General features: G+C 44.4%; 1 protein-coding gene across 1 annotated transcript in view; it reads left to right on the plus strand.

Moving 5' to 3' along the window:
* Positions 1–124: 124 nt before the first annotated feature.
* Positions 125–27,372, plus strand: part of IFT43 (intraflagellar transport 43) — a 44,930-nt gene continuing 17,682 nt past the window's right edge. The window contains exons 1-3 of the mRNA XM_066552728.1: positions 125–221; positions 595–684; positions 17,438–17,505. Coding sequence (XP_066408825.1) covers positions 168–221; positions 595–684; positions 17,438–17,505 — 212 coding nt within the window. The 5' untranslated portion in view covers positions 125–167. The remainder of the gene's footprint in view (positions 222–594; positions 685–17,437; positions 17,506–27,372) is intronic.

A 27,372-nucleotide genomic window follows, 5' to 3' on the forward strand; every position in this document is an offset into this window, starting at 1 on the left:
AGTGCTGCGGGGGTGGATGTCTCTGTGGCTGCCAGGCGCCGGGTGCTCGGCCCAGCCCGCGGGGCCGGGTGGCCGGGCGGTGCGGGGCTGCCGGCGGGGCCGTGCCCGCGGTTGCCGGGGCGGCGGGGCGGGCTGTCCGCCGGAAGCACCGGCGGCCGCGGCGGCGGATGGAGGCTGAGCCGGAGCGAGCGGAGGCGCCGCGGAGGGGCGGCGTCGCCGGGGTGAGCGGGCCCGGGGCCGGGGCGGGCCCAGCCTCTCCGAGCGGGGCCCCGGAGCCTTGGACCGCGGCCCGGAGGGGGCGCGGGGCCGGCGGCACGGCTGCCGTGGGGCACCGTGCAGCGGAAGGGCCGGGCCGGGCCGGGCCGGGCCGAGCGGCCGGCGGTGGGGCCGAGCAGCGCGGCTGGGCGGGCCGGGAGCGGCGGCGGGGCTCACACCTGCGGCGGGCGAAGCCTCTGCGCTGCGAGGGCACCGCGCCTCGCTGCGGGGCGGGGCGTGGCGGCAGGGCCGTGCCTGGCGTTCCGCTCCCTGCCACGAATCGGCTCTTGTCAGTAACTGTGTGTCCTCTACTCCTTCGTGTTTCCCCCTGCACTACAGGTACTAAAGATGGGCCGTCGAGCCCGCCAGGACCTCTTTGCAGGTGAAAAACTCAGCACGAAGAATTCCCCGTCTGCTTCTCTTGGAGAGGTGGGTGTCCTGCCAGAAGGGCTTATCTGTTGTCCTGCTGTTGTTTCCAGTGGAGAATTATTAATTTCTTCTGAAATTCCTTCCTGCATGGCGTGCTTTGCCCTTTGAATTTTGTCCTTAATTTGGGACTCATGTCACTGCCCTGTCCCTTTCCTGGTGTTGCCCTTTGTATAAGAGTTTCCACACAGGAAACTATTGGACTATGGTTTCTTACATGTCAGGTATGGAGAGTAGTATCATACAGGACTTGGAGCCTCTCCATTCTGTGCATACATATCTTCCTGATATTTTAATCTCTAGATTTAAAATGTGGACAGGCACATACTTTTGTGACCAGTTTTGCCACCATCTACGGTAGCAAGAAGGCAGATAAATAGATGCCTTACTTTTGTGCTTTGCTTTGCTAGAGCCAGAGTACATGTGACATGGTCTCTATCAAGTTTGTGTAGTAATGCTCTTTTTCATTTTCTCTGTGCACGGCTACAAAGGTCGTGCTAGGAGCCAGCTTTGCAGCATCTGAGACTTTTCCTTGTGGGTAATAATGTGCAAACTCAGCTCCCACTTGTCTTTGGAGGAAAACTTTGGTTCAGAGGCTGTTCCATTAGTACATCTTCAAATGGTAGAAGGGGGTCAGGAACCCCTCTTTCTCAGGAGAGTGAGGCAACATCCTCAAATATTCGGAAATAGATCTGAACTGTTTCAATGGATTTTTTTGCTTAGTGTTGCAGAATGCTGAAATTCTTCCTGGAAGCTTGCTGTTGGATGTTAGCACAGCTCCTCCACAGACACCTCCTGCTAGAAGGAGCAGCTCTCAAGAAATGACATACCAGTTTTGCTCCCTGACACATATCAGATGGAAAAAATGTCATCTGACTTCCACCTTGTCGACAGTGATATTTGTTTAAATGAGGTGATGCTTACTGTTTTGCAATGCCAGTCAATGGTCTCCAACATACCATATTCCTGGCTTCTTTAAACTGGAAATCATTTTGCTCTACTGGCCACCCTGGCACCAACTCTGCTTCAGGCTACTCTGCTCAGAGCCTTAGGACCTTCTGTCTTGGAGTGACTACTCCCTGATTCCCTGTGCAGTGACAAAACTTTCCTATTACACTGAGTAGCTGTGTCCCAGACAACTGTGCCAAAATGATTGTGGGGGGATTTTTCCTTTGAGACCCTGTGATGCTGTTGAAAATAGCACTATTACAGCTTAGCTTACAATAACACCTCATAGAGCAGACTTTTTTTCTGGAGAAAGTATGCTCTTTTCTTTTGGTAGGCATAATGGAGAATCATCTTCCACCTAGGGAATCTCCCCTTGGATATGCTGTAGGCATTCAAGATGGATTCTGTGAGGGAATGTGCAGAAGATGCAATTTAAGAAATAGAAGTAACCATCGACCTCATAGATAAAGAAAGTCTTAGGGGAACCAGCTGATGGTTTAAGGGGGTGTAATCATTAGCTGGCCTCCACATTAGGGTGGCTCACTGTCAGATTGTTCTCTTGTGGTTCTCTTGCTGGAACTGGCCATCCTAGTTCATGGTCTGATTCTCTGGTTTTAAAGAGACCAGGGCACTATGTAGAGGTACAACTGATGGACTGTAACTTACTGCAGTTTGCTTGGGCTTACTGCTCACATCACAACCATTTCAATAGCTGGGAAGAGATCATAGGGGCTCCAGGATTTGGGCCAGTCCTGAGGAAGACTAAGAAATATTTACAGTGTTCTGTTTGAGAGCAGTGAGCTTTTCAGCAGCAGAAGGGGGAGGACTTACATGTCTTACAACATTCAAATATGTTAGCACTGGATCTTAACCACCAGGAAGAATAGTTTGTGTCAATAGTCTCCCTTCAGACAGGTCTTTGTTGCTAAATATTTGTGTTAATCAAGAACATTGGAGGTACTGGAAGAAAGACAAAATCCACTGTAAATAATCCTCAGCCTTTTCCTTTGCTCCGAAATTGGAGGCTTTTTATACGTGACCACATTTGTTACCAAAGTGAGTATTTAACAGAACTAATATTGTTTTTTCCTTCACCCTAGATTGGCAATCCACTTTTACTTTTCTGAAAGCTTGGCCTTGGCTTGCTTTTAAGTGGTGGGGTTACAATGGATGTCTCATTCAGCCCATTTTGAAACCTTTATAAGAAATATTCCTAAATGAAATGCAAGATTAAAAAAAAAACATACCCAGTCCTTTTCTTTTTTTTTCTGGAACTGGCAGTAGTTCATTAGGCACTATGTAATTAATTTTAGCATAGAAGGTTTTATTCTTATTACTGATTTTGAAGGCAAAGGGGTTTGTCTTAAACCTTTGCCATATTCACACCCTCATATGCATTTCACATTCAGATTAGTGATTTTGCCTTCAGAGCTTCCTCAGAGTTTTAAAACTGGTTTAATTCACCTTGACTCATTTTAATTTTTTTTAAATTCCATGCCAATCCAACCAGTTTCCACCCATCTCAAATTTCTGGTATGAACATACCATTTGTGCTATTGTTAGGGTCTTTTCATGACACTGAGAAGCATCCAGGAAGTGTTTTCCAGTCAGAGCAGCTTGAAGGAAGCTTGAAGGAAGCAAAAGGTACCTGTCTATCCATGTTTCAACATCTGGGCTTATTACAAGGAAATTCACTTAGAGGGTGGACAATTATTGTAATTAAAAAGATCTTTGTTTTGAAGTCAACAGGCAAATCATTTGACTTGGAGCATAGATCTTATCAGATTACTGCTGATCTCTGCTTGGCCTGGGCTCTCTCTCCCAAAAGACAGTGCAAATTGTGTGTTGCTGTATACAACAAATGTGTGTTAAAACCTCCTTCCCCAGGGCATAGTTGCAATGTCTTATGCCTTGTAGCCTAATCTACTTCCCCCAAGCTCTATGAAAACACTATGATATCTTAGTATTTTTTCAGTACCTGTTGTGTGTATATCTCTCCCACAAGAATATTCTTAACTTCAGCAGCAAATCTCTAATTCCTCTGCCCAAATCTCTACTTCATAATTCCCATTCTGTGTGGAAGTACCTGCATTATCATCAAATGTAGACCTCCTCAAGGGGCTCATGAAAGGTCACAAAGCTCAGACTCTGCCCATGTGACATGTAGAGCATTCCTGCCTTTTCAGAAGTACAAGTACTAACAAACAACACTGCAGCTACGTGTTATTTCACCAGGCAAGATGGAACATGATTATTTGCTGTAATTGGTGCAGTTGGCAGCCTCCTGCAGCAAAGGCTGTGTGCGTTCCTGCCCTCAGAACTCCTTGGCAATTCAGCAGGCACTTCTTGGGCACCCAGGGGAATATGCTGTAAGTGGGAATTCCTAGAGATAAATCTGCTTGCTGCACGCCAGAACAACACATTTCAAACATTCATTTCAGAGGGGTAATGTATCTTTTTCCATTGAGAGGCCTTTCCCATCCCCTGGCTTGATGTGGTACATTTACTCATCTTGATGCTATCAGGTTTCTGACAGTATGGGAGAAAGTCAAGCTAGTTATTTTATTTGTATAATGAGATGGACAGATCATGCAATGAGATCTGTTGAAGATCTTTTCTATCCCATCCTAACAGGACTTCTGGACACTTTTACAGAATTAAAATCAAACCTTTTTCCTGGCTCTAACATCACTGCATCCAACAGCCTTCTGAATGCTGGCTTGATGACATCCATCAGAAGAAGTTGTTTGGCCAGGTTTGGAGCTCTTGATGAGATTGATTTGGAAAGCTGAGTGGAAAAGCCTTTTTAAAAAATGTATCAGCAGATTTTTCCTTTCCTGTTTCTTCTCTCAACAAGAGTGAGCTATTTGCTGTCCTGTAAGAAATCTGTACGCAAAACAATTTTAATGTTATCCTACTTCCACGGTCTATTTTCTCTTTATCCTACAGTGATGTGATTCCCATGGGACCTTGCTCAAGAGTTCCCTGGTTTCTGCCTCTTGCAGTCTCAGTATGATTTTGCCAGCATGTCTCTGGCAGCACTCTGTAGATCCTTTGAATGGAGACTGCTTTACTAGGCAATGGTCAGCCTAAAGGATGAAGGTTTTCCCTATTTTCAAAATATTTCCACACAGGTAGGACAAAATTACTTTATATCAGGGTTTGCCCAAAAATCAAGTTCTCTGCTGGTTGTCTCTGTCACATTTCACCACAGCCTGGGGAAAGGCTCTGTGGTTTCTCTTCTGAAAATATGTTCTCTTGTTGTCCTAGCTGGTATTTGTAAGCTTGCTTATTTAATTGTGGTCCTTGGGTGGTAGTTAGAAAGCAAGTAAGAATTGCTGAGGGTGAAACACACGTGAAAAATTGCTCCAAGAAGTGATTATTTAAATACTTTTCCAACATGTGTTGCCCAGCTGGATTTTCTTCCATGCTAGTGCAAGTCTTGTACCACTTGGGCTCTGTACATCCAGAGAAGCTTAGGTCATGTTGGACCCCACAGAAGCCTTTCTGCTTTTGGTTGTGGGAAGAAGCAGGCTGACAGATACATGCTTCCAACAGATTTTTACCAGTTGGGCAAACCTGATTTCATTTGTGCTGCTCATTGGTAAGGACACCTTTGTACCCCAGCTGCTCTAACCTGCATGTAGCCCCCCTCTGCTCTTACTGTAGTAAGATGATAAGACCAGATGACAGCAAAGACACAAAATGAACTCAGATACCAAACCACTTCCACGAGAGATATGTGCAATTTATTAATCACATGGATTCCATGTTCCACAGGAGAGATGATTTAATCCAGAACAAAAGTCAGGTGTGTTAGTGGAGTGTTTCCAGCCATCCAATGCATACTCCTGGTGTAGGGTCATAGATCAATCTAGGATATTCTAAATTCTCCTCCTGAGTGCTTCTGAACACTGTGATTTCTAGAATAGCACAGAGATTATTGGATTCTTGATTACCTCTTTGCATTTGGTGCTTAATAGCTCTGGTTGCTGCAACTGCTGGTGCTGAGTCTGCTCATCTAAAAGGTTCTCAACCAGTTTGCAACTTTCAGAGTGATTAACAGGCTGGTTTTTTGAGTTCCTTATCTATATAACCAAGCTGCTCCCTTATAGTTTTAGCTTTAGATCATCTGGTGAAGCTAACACGTGTAGGGGGATAGAATATAAGAAAATAAAGGTAGTATAGTGTTGTAGTGCATTTTTATACGTTGTAATACTTTGACGTAGTTTTGTTTTGTATCCCCTTTTTTTTCCCAAATGGTTTATCCCAGACTGTACCCCCCTCCCTTTACCTGTGTTATCCCTCTCCCGGGATGAGATCATCCCGAAACCCCCACCCTGGCTCTCTGTCAATCACTCAGCATCCCATCCCCTCCATCTAGAAGTTTTGGTCCAGGTCGTCGAGTGATTAGCCAGAGGCCAGGGGTCAGCCCCCCAAGCCTTGCCCCATACGCTGTCCTAAATGTCTATCCCTCAGCATCCATCCCTTAGGGTCACTCATTGGTTGGTAAAATGTTATCTACTTTCGGTTTCCACCTCCCTTTAAATGTAACCTTGGCACATCTCCCGGGGCTCTCGGCAGGAGGCCCCTGAGGTGCAGGAGCTCCTTTGGGACTCCTAGAATAAAACCTTGGATTAACCCCTGCTAAGAGCCAGGCCCTTCTCTTCTACCGATGTCTCTGGTGTCTCTTCTGCTGCAAAGGCGCCAGCCCAGGTGCCCTCAGCACCCTCGGGGCACAGAGAGTGTCTCCCCGCTGTCGGCCGTGTCGGGGCTGCCCCCTGGTGTCTGCGAACTCAGGACTGGCCCAGGGCTCCTGAGAGGCTTGCAAAGGGACAGAGACAGTATAGAAGGTAATCTTACCCCTAAGGAGTTGCAGCTGAGCCAATTATTAGCAATTAGGAACAGGCCTGACTTTGACAGGCCACAGCTGTAACCAGTGAGAAAAAGAGTACTATAAAAGAGTGGGTTGGTTGATTAAGAGGGAAACTGGAGTCAGTTGGCTACTATGAGAAGAAGGAAGAGTCAGTGCTTAGAGGAGATGCCTATGGGAAGCATCAAGGAGGTACGGAACTCTTGCAATAAGGAGACAACAATATGGAACCTTTGCAATATAATGATAATGTAATGGTGACCCCGACGTGATTTGGGAAAAAGGAATTAAGTATCAACCAACATGATCCCGTGGTGATTTAGGAAAGAAGATTTAAACATTACGCAGCGTGATCCCATGGTGATCCGGGTAGAAAACTGTATGAGGAAAAGCAACAAAACTGAAAGAGGAAGGGGAGAATTTACTAAAGCAACTGTAAGAACTGGAAAAAGAGTAGTTCTATTATTCAGTACAATGTGTCTATTGATTGGTGAAATATATCAATTGCAGCTGTTAATGTTTGTTAAACAGGAGTAAAGAGATTTTGAAGATAAGTACTTTGTAAACTGAGAAAAGCTGCAAAACTGAACCAACACTCAGAAATATATATATATTTGTACTATAATATGTTGTCTGAACATTTGTATAACTATTAGTTCTGAATGAAATATATGAATGTGTCATAATGTTAATTTATTTGAACATGTCCTTCTCGAAATGCTGTAACTCTGTAATTAAAAGAAAAAGGGGGAATTGTAGGGGAATAGAATATAAGAAAATAAAGGTAGTATAGAAGGTAATCTTACCCCTAAGGAGTTGCAGCTGAGCCAATTATTAGAGATTAGGAACAGGCCACAGCTGTAGCCAATGAGAGGAAGAGTGCTATAAAAGAATGGGTTGATTGAAAGGGGAACTGGAGTCAGTTGGCTACTGTGAAAAAAAGGAAGAGTCAGTGCTTAGAGGAGATGCCCATGAGAAAAATCAAGGAGGTATGAAACTCTTGCAATAAGGAGACAACAATATGGAACACTTGTAATGACAACAAACATGGATGGCAGCTATGCCTATTTTACACTAACTGCTACAGCCTGTGCTCTCAGGGGAGAATCTGAGGTTGCCTTGAGAAACAGTAGCTTCTGAAAAAAGGGCTGTAGCCTGCTACAGTGTATAACCCTTAGTATGACTGGTCCACCTTCAATTCTGGTCCCTGGCATGGCTGTAGTGACTCTCCACATGAATCTTTCTAGGATCCTACACAACTGAATAATTTGAGTTTTATCATGCTATAGGGAGAATGAACTAAGTCTGTTCTCTTCTTGCTCATGTTTGGGTTTTGGTTTTTTTTTTTTTTAAGTATCACAGTTGGCATCTGCATAAATGGCTGGATATAAAATGTTATAATGTAGGATCAACTTTGTGGTTTGCTCAAGTGAATAAAGTTGCAAAGCACATGCTGCAGGACAGTCATAAATGTCAGTCTTCAAGCTGTTTTGTGCAGGCTTCCATAGTACTTCCTTTTAACTTCTTTCTCTCTTTTTCCCTCCTGACCCTTCAAGGATGAAGACCATCAGGAAAAGGTTGACCATGTAAGACTAGAGGCTTTCTAGGTAGATGCTGGCTCCTCTGAAGGGGACTAGTAGGATTAATCTATTATGTGTCTGGAGACTACCTTAAGAGGGTACTCTAGTACTGGAGAATAATATAAAGTTTGCTTTGGATGCAGTGCCTTTCCTGCATCCTCTGTTTCTGTTGCTGACAGATTTTTAATTATCTTTGAAATAGCTGCTCTTATCAGCTGCTGCATCTTGTTTTGAGGTTACAGATGTATATGTGGCCACTGAAAAGATACTCTATTTTCATTTAAAAGTCAGGACAGCAATTAGCTAATAGAGTACAAAGCCTGACTTAACCTAGATTGCTGTCCAGTATGGTTAGTTTGCTCTTATAGCATGAAAACTTCTCTTTAGGGATGATGAAGTCTTGCTAGTGCCCCAGAGGAGAAGGCCAGGCAGGAGTAACAAGGACATGTGCCTTTAGATTTTCTATGTGTCTTTTCTTTTTATTGCACCAGCACTGAATGCCAGAATCAATAATAATGTCATAGTGCTTCTTCCCAGGCTCCTGTTAACACACAGAGAAGGAATACACATATCCTTTTTTGATCCTGCACCAAAGCTAAAATGTGCCTTAGCATTAATTTAGCATTAGAAGCCAGGATAGTGCCATTCAGAACAACCTGAGAAGTTCTACCTGTTTCTGTTGAAGCCTCTGGGCTAATTGCCTTGCACTCTTCCTAACCATGGAATTGGTGTTGCCCAATTTTTCCTGCCTAGAGTTGCTCTGTTAGATAATTAAAACACCCTCTCCTGTGCTCTTAATTCCTTCTGCTGAAGGACCACTCCAGTACTGGTAGGACAGTAGATTAATCTGTGAAATTTAAAGCCCAGAAAAGAAACCCCTATCACCCATCTCATTAATTCTGGCCTCAGAAGGGTATGCTCATCACAAGGAGTCAAGACTATTCAGATTAGCTCAGTTTTCTCTTGGTAGTGCAAGAGATGATATTGTAAAAAAGATCCACTGGGTTTATTTGGCAGTGATGGATGGTTCAGGACTATGCCCAGAGCACTTTTCCATTTATCAGGCAAAGAGACCTCCCAGTGATGGGTATAGTTTTGGGGACTGGTTGCCTAATAGAAATTTTTACTGATAATTGATCTAATCTTCCCTGCCCCCCGCCTCGCTGGAACCAGTCCTTACAGTCATTTCACTGGAACTAATTCCACCTCCATACAGTGCCCTAAATGATTGATTCCCAAGGTCTGCTGTTGAGTGCTGACTGGTCACATGCCACAGGCGCCTTCTTGCTTCTGGCTGCTAAATTTCATTAAAATAACTTTACTGATGTGACTCTTCCACATGAGCAATTGTTGCTTCAGGGATGTTATGCAATGGTGCCTGGCAAGGAGATTTTACTTAGTATGAGGGGTCCCTGCTTTGAAAACAGTTTTGTTTGGCTAATTCCTGTGTCCTTTATTCAAGCTTGTGCTCTTAAGTATGACAGTCACACTTTATAGTATTTTTCCATTTGAAAAAGTCTGTAAATGGTATAAAATGGCTAACTGAGTGTTCAGAAATCTGAGTGATCAGTAAGCTGCTTGTAACTTACAGTACAGTATGCTTGCAGACTTCTGTTAATTGTATCATAAGTCTCTTCCAAATCAACTGTCAGTGGAACTTCATGTTATAAAGTGTGATTCAAATCTTGTTTCACTATATTCCTCCCTTAGTCATTGCCTGGCCAATCTGAAATACTTGGCTTCTTGAATCATTTGTCCGAAGTTGGCTCCTTTGTCCCCCGGATGGCTCATATAGCCTTTTTCTGAACTCCCTTTGGGCTTTGCTGAGTGTTACAATCTGAACTCTTCCTGGATTTGGTCCCTCTCCTCTTGCTGTGCTGAAGATAACTCTGTAGCTGCTTGAATACTAACAAACAACCTCATCAGGGTTGTCGATGTGAACGTACCTGCTGAAGTCCTGCCCTCCAGCCATCTGCCTGCTCTGAAACTTGTTTTGCATCCTTTGTTAAACCACTCATCTTGCATCTGAATTTTTGCCAGTTGAATCACTCATTTGGCATCACCTTCCAAGACTGCCTGGGATATTTAGCCAAAGGCTGTGAGGCTAATCAATGGTATAATAAAGGGTGTATCCTAATATTTCAGTTAATTTGCAGAGGCAGAATAAGCAGGAGTATGAATGTGGTTGTTAGCCAAGATTTTGCTGGGTTCTTTTGTGGCTTTGCCATAGATTTTCTTTGGGACCTTGAAGTCCTTCCACTAGTTTTCTTTAGTCCCTATCTAAAAGCAAAGCTAGATCTTTATGCAAAAGCACTGTGGGTATTCCCTGAATAGACCCACAGGGGGATTTAGATGCCTTATCCTCATAACAAAATCCATATCCTGCACTTGATGCCTTCATAGTACATAGATAATATCAGGATAGGCTGGTGGATCTGTTTGGATGGTAAAGAGTAGCTGAGAATGGCAGTGTGTCTGAAACCCTGTCCTTCTGTGGAGTTCTGGCCCCATTCTGTGAGCTCTGGGGGTGCATGTCCTTGCACTATCAGTGAGCGACCCTGATCCCCATCCTGTGTTTTCTAGCCTTTGGAAGTAGAGCAGGGCTTTTCCTTGCCTTCAGGGACCTCCAATTCCTAAATAAGCAGATGTTCATTTCAGTGTTGAAACCTCATGCTTTAGATGTAGAGGTTAAACTGGCCATCTCCTTTCGAAGCTGGAAAACACTGATTTTATTGTCCTCTTTCGTCTCTGAGAAAGATGTAGCAAGTAATGTTTACCACCTCCGTGGGGAATATTATATATCATGACAAGTCTATGAGCTGCTCTGTGTCTGAGAAGGCTCTCAGTCCTTTCTCCTGAAGCTGCTCTGCTTTGCAAATGGAACCAAAAGAATTTTGGTACTATAGGGAAGGACTTTTTAACTGAAGGCAACAACATTTGAGTGGGAGGACATCAGTTCCAATGGGTCCCTTGGGGACCTCATCCTCTAGTTGTGCTTTGGTAGATGTGCCATAGGTAGTCTCGAGGTCCTTCACAGACTAAAAACAGGGACAGCACCTGATTTCTGACCCTTATACAGGTGAATGCTGCCTCTGTGGCTCTATATCACTCAGTGTTTGAGTGACAACATGCTTTAAGGCAACAAATGGAAAGAGAATTTGAAGATCTGACCTTTCCAGAGAGGGCATCAAAGTCCTTTTGTAGTTCTAGTTGCCAGTGCTTCTGAAACATTTGGGTGGAAAAATAGGCTGTTGCTTTTTAGATGAAGTCAACGTGCCAGGAGCAATTGTTTTCATTAAATGTTTGTTGGGAGAACAACTATAAAAAGAAGGTAAGTACCTGAAATATAAAGCCAGTTATGTTCTTAAATTGCTAGGTCACCCAATTGGGTGAGGTTGAGTGAGTGTATTTGCATTCTAAAATACAGTGCAGAATGATGTGGAGATCCCCTGGTGAGAAGCAACCTGCACTCTACTTGGGGAGGTACTAGCTTTGTTACCAGAAGTACCTAAAACAAGACAATTTCCAGACTTGGGCTGACTCATGAGGATCCTTGTGGATGCTTGCAGGTGTGTCTGCACCTGTGGTGTAGACATGGCCTGGGGCTTGATGTGATCAGGGCCTTTAATCAGAGCGGTATTTTCCTGACCCAGTTCTTACCCTTGCACAGTGGTTGGCACCCAGCTCCAAACTCTCATTCCATTGTCTGGTCTGGATCTGTGCAGCAGCCACCCCCCAGGTGCTCTCCCCTACGTTCCCTGAAACTAAAACATCCAAGTGAGGAACCCAGCACCAGCTGTACTCAGCTGAGTGTTGATCAGGGGACCTTATTTGTGTAAAAATAATCACAATGGTTTGGGCACTATCCTTCCACTCTGGTTTAGAGAGTTCATGACCTAGGAAGTCATAATTGTAATGCAGTCATAGTCATTTCTATATCTACAATTTGCACTGCAATAAGATCTAGAGAGTGTTGGTGTATGGCTGGAACAAAAATTTCCTATTCCCAAAGACCTTACAGTCTTACTGCAATATTTTTCTCTAGCATCCTGTTCTCCCCTGTGATCTTCAGCTTGCAGAGGAGCCTTCAGCAGGGGTAACAGCATTTTGTATATGGCATGTTGCCAGGGTTTTGCTTTCTTAGGCATGCAGTTGGGAGTAGGGTGAACTGGCAGTAGATAGCTCTTGAAGCAATTGGCATTTTTTGAGAACCTGGGAGGGTTCTCTGAGGCAGAATTTCCCATAGCTATTGCACACTGTGAATGCCCTCCCATTTACGTGGTCCTGGGCTGAGCTGCATTTGTCCCTCCATGTTGCAGAGTTTCTGTCATGTGTTGTGATTCTTGCGTTATTCTAGTAAATACTCCCCACTGAAAGGATCCAGCATCCAAGGAAGCACTGAGTTTTTTACCTGCTTCCATTTTACAGGATTTGCATCTTTTTTTTTTTTTTTTTCCCCCAGAGGTCTTCTGGTTGAGTGTAGAAGTGCTGGAGTCCCAGACTGTTCCTGGGGACCTCTCATCTGGAAGTTGGCCAGATTCTCCAGGAGGAATCTCAAAAATGCAGCTGAACTTTTGTTCCCTAATTAGGCCAACTTCCCCAGTGTGAGCCCTTGCACTGCACGGCCTGGAGCTCCCCAAGGCCTTGTGCAGCCTCTGTCCCGTGCACCCCGACTGGCTGACCGGCAGGGCAGTTATTTTCATCTTTCTGAGCTTATCTCCTTGCCTTTTGATGACATCTTCTGAAATAGCATTTCTGGTCAGCCATGTTTCCCAGCCTTTCCAGTAGTATCCTGCCTGCTTGTCTACCTTGAAGTGGATTAGGGACAATCTCATTGAAAATAATTTTATTAAAAGCTTTTCCTTTTCCACACATTTATTTCATACTTTGAGTGCTTCTGGACCTACATCAAGGCAACAAAAGAACTGTTGGAGGTGGGAAGGTGGATGGGAAAATGTCTGACCCTAAGTAGCATAAAGTGATAGCAAATTGAGAAATGTTCATGCTTAGGAGGGCTGGAGAGGCACTTCCCTATGACTATGGATTGTGAGAGGATTCTACCTGGTGACCCCTTGTTCAGAGAATCAAATTGTTGTGTGCTGATTCACTATTTTCCTGCAGGGAAGAGCAGTAATTCCTCAGACAGGTTAAGGTGCCAAATGCTGCAAAGGTGACAGCTTTCCTCATGGGTGCATGTCAGCTGACAAATAGCTGGCCACTGTTTTGGGAAAGCAATTCTGGTAGCTGGTTAACAATATGAACTGCTCCTTTACCTGTGATAGATGGCAGAGAATATTTGAAGGCCCTCAAGAGCTTCTGTTTCAATAACACTTTCCCTAGTAAAGGAAAGCCAGTGACTGTGAAAAGAGGGGCAGTTTGTGGACGAAATACAAATCCAGTATTTTCTGCCCAGTATTTAAGACATGCAGAAGTCCTTGGAGGGTATTCATTAAAATCAGAGGCACTATTTGAACCGTCTATGGACATGATAAACAGAGCCAGCAGAGATGGGTTCTTTGCAAAAAGCCGAGGCTTGCATAGATCTTGGAATTGATGTGTTTTTGATATCATATATGCTCTGAGATCAGTATAGATGATTTTATGTGGCTGTTTAGGAGCAGTGGGGCTATTTGACTTACAGTTCCTTAAATGGCAGCAATCAAAACTAATTTATCAGGCCTGGTTGTGGAGATTTGCTTTTCTTCAGTCAAGGGAGCCTCTGGCATCTTGCTGGAGAGGCGAATCCTTGATACTGCCTGTACTTGTTTCTTTCCACTTCTTGGTCAATATTGGATAAAAACAAGACACCTAACTGTGTAAAATCTCACAGTGTTTGTATATTGGAAAAACATAGATCCTACATATTTTAGGGGAAATATGACATAATAGAAGAATTGTGTGTCCTCTGTTGTGTGCTCTCAATGTCATTTGAGTCCCTGCATCCCTGCACAGAGTGCTCAGTGTTCCAAAGGAGTTGTCATGTTGATGAAGGTAAATTAATCCATATTTCCAGACCCACCTGAGAATCTGAGGGACTTAACATGCCCATAATCTGCCTCTGTTGTGGTTGGTCCTAAAAGAAACTTTGCTGGACCTTCAGGATTCAGAGATACACAGGATAGTTTCTTCCATGAGGGAAGCAGCATCCAACTGGCGCCTTCAGAACTGTAGACGTGATCTGACAAGTAGCCTGGAAATTTCTGCTTTAATGGGAAAGTCAGATTAGAATTCTGCATCTGTCTGATAAGAAAGGGCCTGAAAAACAATAAAGAAGAAGGTAGAGTTTCTACTTTGATGCAGGAGAGATGGAATTCAGGCCAGTCATTTTTTCCAAGGGAGAGATAAAATACTGCTTATGGATGTATCAAAGTGTTGGTATGGAAGGTGGCCTAAGAAGTACTGGAAAAATGCCTGAGCTAAATTTCTGAGGAAAAAAAAAACAACCCACAAACAACAAAACAAAAAACTTGGACCATGGCTGTTTTCCTTGGGAAAGGGACAATCTGCAGAAACTCAAGTAGAGGAGATCTTCTGGAGATAAATAATGGACAAAACTGAAGTGGAAAGGAGAATTCCAGCAAGTAAGTGATTAGCTGATGCTGTGAAAGAGACTGAGCAGCAAGGGCTGAGAGACAACACAGTTGTCAGGAGCTGGTGGAATCTGTGTTTTGAGCACTAGACTCTTTGGATGTATAGCTTTGCATTTGGGAACATACATATAAATCTTGCCTAAGGTATAACAGTAGGTACCAACAAGTTCTAATCATTTAAAGCCCCCAGTCTTTTTCACCAAAAAGGTACATTAAAAAGCACATTTGCTGCATTACAGAAGGACAGTGTACTCTATTTCTGCTCTGATCCCTCTGGGGTTGACATTTGTCCCATTTTCTGTCTCAAGCTCTTGCTTGCAGCTGCAAAGTCCCTACCTGTCACCATATTATGGTAAAGCACAACATTGCATTGTCAATTGTAAATTATGCTAAGATTTTGGAACTGTGAAAGTATATGAAGGTAAGTTTATTTACTTGACAAAAGTGTATGTGGCATGTGACCTTATTGCAGCACTTTCCAGGCAGCTAACAAAGAAGAGCTATTTCTCCTCAGCTGACAGTTAACATTGCCTTTCCTGTTGCTAGTGTTCCTGTAGGCAATTCAGAAAGAATTACTTGATTTTTTGCAAGAGGAATAAAAGACCTGTAGGTGTATGTGAGGTGTTTTTCAGGATCTGACAGACATTCAGGGTTGCCTGGTGTGTATGATCAATGAGAACACAGTATAACATTGGCAAGACATTGGAATCAAACCCCTAGATGCCCCGGAGTCATGCCTTGTGCAAAGACTGGGCCAGACATTGTCATCACCCTCTGATCTGGTGTGCCCCACTTGAGTTATCTTTGATCTGAAGGCTAGTTTTGATGATGAGTAAGTTAAATTGCAGGGACATTGATATGCCCTGGACATGCTGCATTTTCCCTCAGCCTTATGGCCCAAGTTCTTTGTTGTCATTTTTGTATCCCCATGCACCTTTGTGAGGAGTTGTGAGGCTCCTCACAACTGTGTGTTGGAAACAGGCTTGCTGGCTATCAGAGGGATAGTGTAAGGGGAAAGGGGGTTATTTGCATGGGAAGCATCTGTGTGGGATTGAGTATGGTTTTGGGTTAGGGGTATATGTAATGGGAATAAGAATGTTTATGTGGGCATGCACGCCCATATGTGGTGTGTGTTCCCGCTTTTTCTTGGGCTCTGGGTGTGTCCAGATCAACTGAATTCAAAATGCTCCTTTTTTGGCACTGTAGCCTCTTCTCTGGTTTGGCATCTTAAGAATCTGGGGGAATCATTTAAAGATCAGAAAACTCCATTCACTTGGGCCCCTGAAGGCTTCACATTCTGTGACATGGTCATTCCAGTCGACTGAGCTCTGTCCCCCACGGATGAGCCCATATAAGGAGGCTGTTTCCTGCGTTTCACGCTCCCTGCCTGTCCCTCTGCCCTCCTGTGCTCCCTTTGCCGAAGAAAGTTGGTATTTTGGGACTGCAGCTCCTGCCTCATTCCTGTTCCCTGTTTATTTTTGGAGGATGACTATTTTTGCTCCTATCAGAGAGCTATGCAGGGTCATACCCCCTCCCTGCAGCAGGCAGAGGCTGCCCCTGGCAGGGTCTCTTAATTTCCCACACTCACAAACAATGCTTCTACTTCAAGAAATAAACATGTGAGACCCCTACCATCAGGGGTTAGCGCGACCCTGTCCTCATGTGTGGCAAGAGGTGATTTGGCTTTGGCTCAGGGTTGACCCCACCACACATGCAAGGTCCTCTCTGCAGTCAAAACTCCTTGGGAGTCATCCCACTCATTCACTTCCTTAATAAAAGCTGTGGGAGCCACCTGTGCCCCCACCATTCCTTTGCAGTTAGCAGTTTTTCTCTGTTTTGGGACATCTTTCATGCAATTGCTCTTTCTCACAGTGGTCCATTCACAGGTCCCTGTAGTCCATCTTCCCTCACTGGGCACCATCAATTGGGAGCTATTGCCTCACCTTGCCTCTGCTTTCATCATTGCCTGCCATGCAGAACACTGAAGGCAGTGCTGTACAAAGTGCCTCAGGCTGGGGGAACCAAGCCCAAATCTGTAAATGGCAATGGGCAGCTTCCAGATGGTGGGGATTCATGGCCCCCATTTGACAATTCCATCATAAGCCCCAAGCTGAATTCCCATTTTCTCTTGCCATGTGGCAGAGTGCCACACAAGACAATGCAAGAAAATAGTAGGGAATGTCTTTAAGCTCCAGATGATCTTCCCCTTTGGATTTCAGTGGTGGCAGTGGTGGGATTCATCCCAACTAACTTTGGAAGAGTTTGGGTATGGATCACTGTGTCTGAACTTGGCATCTATCATCCTATTCTAAGCAGTGGACAAAAGCAGACTCTTTAGGAATGATTCCTCATCTAAAGTAAGATGTCTAAAACATGCTGTCTTGTACCCTAGGAAAGGCATAATGTGATACCTCCCACTGCTATGTGGGCAACAGTGATGAACAAGTTCCCAATGAACCCTATTTTGCCAGGAGAGCACACTCTCTGTGGATCAGTCAGCTACTGTATTGTGTGCCCTCAAAATGTCAAAGGCACATAAACCTGAAACTTGACAAGATACTGATTAGGGTGATGCATCTTTTGTTTACAGACAAGCTTAAAAACCTGTCCTGGAGTTTATGTCTTCCTTTTATTTTATGATTAAAGAGCATTTTAAACACTACCTCTCCATTATTTGGTAAAGTGTTACATTAGTGTGTGTGGACCTGGTGTCTCAATTGTCTTGACCAGAGCTGTCTGTAACGTGTCTGTTCTCTTTATTAAAGGTTCCACCACCTAAACCCCCACGCCGGCAAGGAGGCTGGGCGGATGATCCTGTGCAGGCATCTACCAAGTGAGTCCTCACCTCTTTCCTTTTTAAGAGGGATTTAGATGTGGAATAAAGGAACATCACTAGTTGGACCTTCCTGTCACAGATATTGGAACAATTTTCCTGGGTCTTTCAGATGGTCTTTCTTTCCAAAATCAATGTAACTTGTTCAAGCCATTTGAAGTATTGCTTTTGCTTGGTTCCATTGGCTAATTGACTTGCCGAGGTTTAGAACAGTGTACATGTCCCTGTTTGCCAGAGGCAGCATATTCCTTACCTGGTACAGTGCCTGGAAGGAGTCAAGAGCATAATAAGCATGCTAAATGCAGGAGCTGGGATGGGTTCTGTCCTTTCCAGGAGAGTGACACATGACAGCACCACACTGACAAGAGTGCAATGAATACATCAGGATTTAGTGATCAGCCTCGACAGTAAAGGTGAAATTTGTCAATGTTTATGTGTGTATGGGGTTATGGTATAATGGAGATGGATGGAGATGGTCAGCAAGAAGAGATGGGAGGAAAAAGTATACAAATTGTAGAATGTGTGTTGAGAAGCCCAATGCTTACATGAAGGACACATAAGACAAAGTATCTGGACATGGTATTAGAATAGGTATGAAAACTAGAGGACAGTTCAGACTGGGAGGAGATTATTTGCTTTCAAATAGTTGTGGTTTTCCAAGCTTAGAAGTTATGCTGGTGTTGTATTTCATATTCAGAGAGCTGAAGGGCTGAGCTGGGGCGTGATGTGAGATTGCTTGTGTACTTAAAGGCCTATAGTAAAAGTCTATGTCTTAATATATACTTTGGAGGCACTCTGAGTTATGAAAAGTTATGTATTTTCTTGTCTGAAACTGAGAATGGATGAGGACATCCAGAAACCTGTTATACAGTCAGTATTTTTTGGGAGGGGAGAAAGGTGGTCTGTATTCTGGGGTAGCCTTTCCAAAAAACAGTACTTTTCTGGGAAAATTATCACTCCATCTGTCTTTGAAAAATAAATAGTCTGGAAATCTGGAGACTAGAATAAAGCAAGGGAATAAAGATCTCAGCCTGAACTCCTGTTGCTCTCCAGTTTAACCCTGATAATGGTTATTTTCATAGGCTGGCTGCACCTAGAAGTTGCCATTGCAAAGATGTATCCACCTCAGGGTATTAAAAAAGTGCCATCAAAGATCCTGGATCTTTGTAGGACCAAGCAGAAGCTTTATGGAAATGTGACAGCAGACAAAAATGTTCAATTTCATTGTTTAGTTAAATAAGTTATGTAATTGTTGGTTAGGTGAGGGACTGGGTTGGAGGTAATACATATGCAATATATCTGTGCCTAATGTGCCCTGAAGGACAGTGAACAGGTTCCTAATGTAACAGTACTGTGCCATGTGCTATTTTACCATGTTTTCCATTGTTTGACGTTACCCTATAGATTTGCAGCAGTAGCTGTAGGTGGTACTCCCCCAGCATCTCCAGCTGTGTGGGTTACAAGACATTGTAGGTATCTGGAGTAAAGGCTTCTGTGACACTGGATGTGGGTCAGCTGGAGAAGCAGAACAGGACACAGGGTTGCAGACCTTTCTTTCTCTGAGAATCTGCACACTGGGACGTGAGACCAAGATGTGTCCCTTACTCAATTGTGCATGTGAAATGTCATATCTGACAGTGTTCATTTGTAAAAAGGGTTTGTATTGAGTAAATTTTATGAAGAAGTTTGTTCTGTCTCCATTCATATGAGGTACAAGGGTTTTGTCCAACTAATTCCCCTGTCTTTCCTATCCTGTGTATTATCCCCGAGCTGATCTCTCTTCTTCTCTCCCTTAAAAAAGTCTGAGCTGCTGGCCTGTAGGGCTTGCTTTTTGACATATCCCAGGGTAAAGCCTTCATGTGAAAAGTCTGAGTCATCGGCTGATGTCATACCAATGTTGCTGTAGCTTTGTTGTTTCTGTTTTCTCAGGCTCTATCTCCCCACAGCTTTTCTACCAATTTGACTCAGTTTGGAAGCCCATCAAGTTAACTTGCTCCAAGTTCACTAGTGTAGATGTAGTTAGAATAACATGCTTCTGTTGTTATATCTGATTTAGGTTTAAGCCCTTTTTTGACAGTGTAACTGAACCCACACTTGGGAATCGTTCTGTTAGAAGTAATTTGATTTTCAGAACTAACAATGCTAAAATCTGATTTTTTTTTTCTTTCACTTAGAAAGGAAGGATGAGCAGAGTGGCTACAGTTAGATTTTCTGTGTTGTGTAAATATATTGTGGGTCAGATGGAATACTGTGGCCACTTGTGCAATGATCTTGTAGCTATTTATGTTATTCTTTTTCTCCATTTGAAGTCTTAGCTTTTAGCTCTCTTTCTGACAGATTCAGTCAGTTATGACTGTATACGTGTTGCTTTTCCTGCAGGGATGCTTTTCTGCTATATTTCTAGTTCAGAGTCTTATCAGTATGAAACAATCACTTGAAATTGTTCTTTTTATTTCCATTTGGCACATGTTAGAGTAGAATTTAGTTTGTAACCTGTTTTTCTACCTTTGTGCTCTTTTTTAGTCCCTTACCTACCCAGCTTATGTCATGCTTATGTAGACTTGTAAATATTTTCACCATCTTGCTGATTATTTCCATCAGACTGCTGCTCTCCCAGACTGTTGCAAGATAGGAAGAGGAGGAGGATTCTTAAAGTTTTCCCACCTAAATTATTTTTTAAATTAATTGGCACAGATGGTGTGTGAGATACAGTATTTTATCATGAGTTGCCATAGCATTTGCAAGTGTCAGATTTTTAAATTGCTGAGAACTATCAAAATGATCTATTTTACTCATGTTTTCAAATGCCAAATGTGGGAAGATTACTTTGCACTCCCAGTACTCTTATAGAACAGTTGTCATTGCTATGAGACCCATTTTGTAAATCTGGGTAATGATGAGGACCACTGCTAAGTGTCTGAGCAAACCCCCACGTCCTTTGCAAACAGCAACTAAATGGTTCAAAGTAGTGTCAGAAAATTAATTCTTCCATACTACCAGGGCCATCTGTACCTGAATCTGCTGTATCTAGTTAAATCTGTACTGAGAAGAATCATTCTCTCTGAGAAGAGGTGCTCTCATTGCTGCCCCAGCAATATTCTAGCCCCAGTATTAGCAGAAAGGGGACCAGCCAAGAACCTGGGCAGCCACTTGGGGCCTAGTAAACTGCTGAGATAAATAACAGTAATTACAGCTGGGTTTTCCTACAGAAACAGCTCTCCAGCCACTGGATGGAGCCCAAGTGCCATTCTGAAAGCTGTGCTGATGTCCCTAATGACATCAGTGCTGACACTTGTGACAAGCAAAGCAAGCTCTAATGTCAGGTTATCTCATGCATCAAAAGGAAGAAACACAAAGTGCCTGCCAGTGGGGGAAGGAAAAGGGAACTCAGTTTTGCATGCTGGTGAGGATTTGATAAAGGAGGGGCGCTTCCATGATTCATTTAATTCCAACTTCTTTTGAAAAGATCTTGTCTCTCTGACTTTCCTCATAGAATTTCTCTTTAGCAGTACTGTAATTTCTTTGTTTCTCTGGTCTCTTTCAATTTACTCGGGTGCTTGATCCCTTTGGTCTTGCAATGAGCCCCCTAAAATTCCTACGGCTCTGCGGGCAGCAGCTAGGGCTGTTAAAGAAATAAACACAGCTTGTTTCAGGTAGCCCTGCAAGCAAACACAAGTGCTGCTTTCAGTAGGAAGTCCCTTCCAGTGCCTGCACATGTACCTCATTTCTTCTACGTGGATGATGGTGGTTTATCAACAGGTGCTTCAGCTACAAGTGAAATTTCCCCTTTCTGACTGATAGGCCACACAGAGTTGGAATAATCAAGGCTTGTTTAGGAAAATGACCGTGCTGAAGTATTTTGGAACAGAAGTGGTACAGTGTCCAGCAATGCATTTGTCAAGAAGGTGAATTTTAAGTGCATGTAGGAAGGAAGAGGATGCAGTTGGGGTGACCTTTAGAGGAGGGTAACCCAGCCCCTCTAATAGCATGGATATCATTTAAGGCTCTGAATGGTGGGCAGTGGTGAGATTGCACCCTGGAGCTGGAGGAAAGTTATTTAAGAGATTAAGGGGTTTTATGATTCAAGGTCTCTAGAGATAAGTAAAGTTAAAAACCTCCTGTTTCAAGAATATGGGCTTAAACTATCCTGTATTCTCTCTATAAGAAATGACCCCTGAGAGTGCCTGGTTTTAGAACCTCTAGCAATCCCTGTCGTGCAGATGGGAGTAGTAAAGTGCTCATGAATTTCTTGGTCTGAGACAGTGGGGGAAAGATGTGTCATTGCTTCTGTTCTCTACTCCCAGTCCAGCAGTGTTGTGGTGAGTCTCAGTCTGGACTTCTCTGTGACAGTGCCACGTTAGGAGCAGAGCCAGACTCCTGGCTGCATGGGAGATGTCAGCCTTGCTCTGCAGCTTGCAGCCATCTGTGGATGTCCTCAGTGAAGTGAGGAGTATAGGCAGAGAGGATCAAGGCTGCCAAGTGAGGGGGCACAACTTAGAAGGAGAAGAAAGAAAAGGAAGTCTGATTAAGTTTTGTCTTGAAGTGTCTGTTTTTGGGTTTGTCCCTGCATTGATCTGCAAGGGAATGAGGCAAGTAATGGCCCCTTGGGGACCTTCAGGACTTTCCTCTCAATGTCAGCCGTCATTTTCAATCACCCTCTCCCTCCCAGCCATTAATTTTGGCCCAGGATCATGGGGACTTGTCCATCTATCACTCCTAATTGACACTAAATGATCTGTCAGTTTATTGATGAACGGCAGGAGTGGAATTGTCACAATATATTTTACTTTCTAACAACTCCTCCTGACAATTTTACCTTGTCCATCTCACTCTCCTCACATAAATCTCCATTGGCCTCTCATTCCTTCTCTTGGGCTGATCTGGTGCCAGCCACCTCCATGCCATCGGCACGCATCAAGGACATCAAGATGGCGGTAAGCTGCACTGTGCAGGCCCAGGGGTGGGTTTTTTCCTCTCTCTCCCTGCCCCCTCCTCTTTTTTTTTTTTTTTTTTTTTTTTTTTAATAGGCTGGATGTTCCAGGAATGCTAACAAGCTCCCGTCCTCTTGTCCCTTCATGTCATTGCTGGGGTGAGCTCTCCTTGGTGTTTCTGTTTAGACTCGGTAAAGATAACTGGCAGAAAAAGAAAAGTCCCTAAAAGACAGAAGAGTCACCTGAGAATCTCTCAGTGCCCTGGCTGTCACAGGGGATTTTTATTCCTTTTAAACCTGCTTAGTGTGACTTGCAAGAATTTCCTGCAAGGGGAAAGTGTTAGACTTATGTCCATTTATGTCTTTGCAGTGCTCAGAGGAGCATGGAAAAAGAGTTTTGCATCTTCTTTTTCCTTTTTTTCTCCCTTTTTTTCTTTTCAAGTTTTTTTTTTTTTTTTACCATTTTATCTTTTTTTCTTTTTTCTCTCTCTTATTTTTAACCTAGATTTCTGTTTAATTTTTCCCCATTAGTGATGTTTTCTTTTTTCTGGAAAGGTACTGGGGAATGGAAGGTCTAGTAGGATTGCAGACTCTTGCTCCCCTAGAAATGAAACTTGCACGACAAAAACAGAACAAAAGTGTGACATTTTTGGTAATGGTCCATGTAAGCTGCTGAAGTGGCAGAGTATTCTCAGGGTGAAGTGTCTCTGACTTTTTTATTATTGAGGACAAAGCACCTTCCTTCCTTATTTCTCTTATCTGAGAAATTTTCCAGCAAATTTAGGGGATGCTATTATTGCTGTTCCAAATATTTCTATTTTAAAATAGCAAAACCTTCTTGAAGAACACATGCAACTTCCAACCCTTTTGTATCTGTCATGGCCAAGGCTAAAAGCTTGTCTGGCCATTTTAGGTCACTTGTATGTTGGCTGTGAAGTCTAGCTTAATGCAGTTTACCTGTTGAAAGGGACCTGAGATTGACTTGATGTATTTGCTTGGCCCTATTTCCCCCTCTCCCAGCCCCCTTCTCCATAAAACCCCTCTACTATTCTCAAGTTCTTAATCCAAGTTCTTAAAATATCTTCATCCAGAAGCTGTTGCTCTCAGATGACAGAACAAGATACCATTAAGTAATAAACACCTAATTCTTTCTACTGTTTTTCATATAAATGTTTTCACTGAGGCCAGTCATAAGTGAAAGGTCTTTGAACCTCATAATCATGGGTTTGTTCTCTATTGTGAGATTTGGAAAAAACCCAAACAACCTTAAATACATTTTCTGTCTCCTTTAGCAGTCAGTTCTTTCCTATAACCATGAGGATGCAGAAGTGTGCTTTTTTTCCTTTAAAAGGAAGCTAAAATGCTCCTGTAACCTCAAGAGTAATTTTTTGTGCGAGTTGGTCTTTATGCTTACTGGAGGCCAAGAACACGATCACTTGGATAGGAGCCCCTGTTCTCAGGGACCAAAGATATGTGGTGAATACCTCTAGAAACTGCAGCACTGCTTTCTGTTTTCCCACACAGCAGGAATTTGTATTGAGTGTTGTTGTTTTTTCTGTTGCTCAGTGGGAGCTCTGAACAGCTCTGCTGGTCAGTTCTCTACCAGAGAGCGAGAGGGGGAACCCTGGGAACATCTGCTTCAGGGATGATGCAGTCAGTGGGCTGAGGTTCAGGGATCCTCAGGAGCACTCTCTGGCAGCTTGTTCTTCTGTGCCAGTTCCTAAAGTCCTGCTTGCCAGAGCTTTCCTCCTTGGTTGTTTCTGTTAAGTAAGCTCACATATTAGGACATGAGGAGAAACAAAAACATTTCAGCTGGAGTTTAGGTGCCTCACAAGTCCATTTCAGCTGGAGCTGACTAGCAGCAGTGTTGGATCCCATCTCACAGAGCATGCCTGCTCATTGCTGCAACCATGCTCTTCCAGAGCCATGCTCTGGGACAGCGTGTTCAGCATGCACTCTGACCAGCACAGGCAGCTTGGGAGGGGCCAGGAGGTGGATGGTAGGGCCATGACAGCTTTAAAACATGTGTGTCCGCCCAAAACCCCGTTATAGTGATACAGATAGCTGTGCATTCCAGGGCTAGGAGGTGGAGGGCTGTGAGGTGACATCCTATGATGAAAATAAAGGCTCATAAGCATGCTGAAATCAATGGCAAAACTTGCCTCGATTGTAGGAGATGTGAAGATTAAACTCCTCAATTTTGTAAAGGAAAACCTGGCTTTTCCAGGCTGCCACAGGCCAGGAAGAGAGGGTGGAAACTTAAAACAACAGACCAGAGCTCCAGAGAAGGTGCAGTGGAATAGCTGAGAAGGTACCTTGTGGTGCTTTCCAGCACGGGTAGCAGTTCTAATTTACAGACAGCCTTGGTGAACGTGTCTTTTCCTGTACCACAGCAAACAAGCATTGACTGAGACCCACCCTTGGAGAGCAGGGAGAACTATCAGCACTTGTGTGTCGTGCTGGATGTGTAACTTAGTTGTGCCTTAGGCTATTGAACAAGCTGCAACTCGTAGCTCACCACCCACTCACTGTGGTGATGGACACTTAAGGAACATTTGAGCAAGAAAATATAACGTCTTTTTAAAATATTTTTCCCTCCTCCCTCAGGCCTAGACCTGAATTAGCGTCTTTGCCCGAGAGGCAAATGGCTTCATGCCTCCCTGTGGGCTGAGCCCAGCCTTCGGTGTTGAGGTGGGCCATGGTTTTGGACGGAAGGCAGAACGCCGGCTGCTGCCTTGCTTCCAGGGCACCAAGCCTGTCTCTGCCCACCCTTTGATTGCCCTACTGTCTCCAAACAAAATGCATCTCTGAACATCACAACCTTCTCCTCCCCCCCCCCCCCCCCCCCCCCATTTCATTCTTTTAGCAAGAGGGATGTTTGGAGCGGCTTTCTGGTTCCACGTGATTCGTAGCAGCGGTTGAGGCATGCCAGGAAACAGGCCGGCACACACACGCAGATGAGTTTCTCCCCGCTGCCCTGTAAGATGGGAGCAGCCCTCGGTGCGCGCTGCCGGCGGGGCCCGAGCCAGCCGCGCTGCGTTGCAGGCCGGCCCGGGCTCGCAGCGCCGCGCTTGCCCGGCAGGGGGCGGCCGCGGCCCGGCGATGCTGCGGCTGTGGCGGCGGCGCGGGCAGCGCGGCCCGGAGCGGCCCCGGGCGGAGCGGGGCGGGCACAGCGGCCAGGCCGGCCGGGACAGGCTGCCCGCGCTCCCAGCCCTTTCTCCTCCTCCGCCGCGCCGTACTGGGCGTTCCCGTCCCGCCGCCTCCGAATGCGTTTTAGCATGCTGCGGTAATTCCTTCCCTTCTCCTTAGCTGTGCTGCCCGCCCTCACACCTCCCCGGGCCGCATGAGAGAACCTCCGCTCCTGCACGGAGAACTCCTCGGAGCCTGGCTGTGGCGCGGTGCAGGACGCAAGTGTGTCTGGAGCTCTCATGAGCTGTGGACATTAAAAGATTTCAAGGACGTTGTTCTCCATTCATCCCAGTTATGTCCTCTGCTAAAATAGGTTAACGGTGTCTAATTAACCACTGCACATTGTTATGCTGCATAAAGATAGCATCCTGACTGTTCTCTGAGCCCAGCCACTTTATCTCCATTTAGATCTCCGTGGTAGTCCATTAAATGAGAAAGAAACAGTTTTAACAGAGATGATGTCTACATTGGAACTGCCTTTCACCCTTTAGCACAGAAACTGCAGGCAGCTCCGCTGTACATCAGGGCATTGTGTGGCAGCAAGGTCTCGGGTTTAGGCTTAACTCGTTCTCATTGATGTGGACGAAGGATTCCTCCTGGGCAGAACTGAGCAAAGACAACACTCAAGAGAGAGATCAGATCTACATCCTCTGCCGCAGGGCAGAGCTAGGAGACAAATAGGTATTTTGTACTGGGAGTGACATAACATGGGGTTACACAAGGACTGTCAGGGTCTTTCACCCAGATTCACAGCTATTCAATACCCTGAAATAGAGAGGGGATAAACAGCTGTCCAAAGCCAGAGGGAATATTCTGGGATTATGATTATGTTTAGGAGTGCTGATGGCCTCTCAGGGAAAGGGAGTTTAAAGGGAACTGTCCAGCGGGTGGAGTGAGTTCATGTTCTTTGCCCCTCCAGATGTAACGGATTTGAGAACATAAGTGAAAAAACCAGATGTATCCCTGTCTCACAAAAATGGGAAGTGGCTGGTGTATAATACAGCAGATTGAATGTATTTCTGAGCACTGCTCCTGGGATGGTATTGCTTTGTTTATCTTTACTTGAGTGACTGTATCTGTAGTTCACATTCAGTTGCTCATTTTGTAGGTCCTTGTTGCTGCCCTCCCTGGGCTGTGCCTGCTGCTGCAGCAGACAAAGCAGGGCAGTGCACTTCATGTTGCTGAGAACATGAAAAAAGGGTAGGAAAGCTGTGTATGCTGGCTTGTCAGGTTCATTCCATGTCTGCTTTCACTCACCACTGGAAAGCTCATGAGATGAATGGAGAGGGTGCTGTTTACCTAGACCTGATATTCCTGAAGGAGGAAATGTTGGTCTCAAGGTGTAGCAATTAGCATTGGTAAGATGAGACTATTCTTAGGAAAGGGTACTCCACAATCCTTAAAGCAATGTGATAACATCATTAAGGAATCCTGTACGCTGCCCATAGTACTTGGGGAGCAAAGAGACAAGCAATTGATTGGTTTTGCAGGAATACTATCTCTAGGCAGCCCTCAGCTAAGTTTATGGAATGGACAGAATTGAAGGTGGGGCACCTTTTGAAGATCTAGTAATGATTTCTCTTGCTGCCTTGGAGGTTTTTAACCTTAGGACATAGGACAGAGTTTGTCTTTCCTCTCAGAGTCACTTTGTTATGTAGATTTAGGTACTGCAGTTATGCCAAAAAAGCAAAAGACTAGTTAAACCAAAAATGTTTTGTGATTCTTCCCCCAATCTGAAATAAGAACTC

Source organism: Molothrus aeneus, chromosome 6, assembly GCF_037042795.1.
Source record: "Molothrus aeneus isolate 106 chromosome 6, BPBGC_Maene_1.0, whole genome shotgun sequence".
Classification (NCBI taxonomy): domain Eukaryota; kingdom Metazoa; phylum Chordata; class Aves; order Passeriformes; family Icteridae; genus Molothrus; species Molothrus aeneus.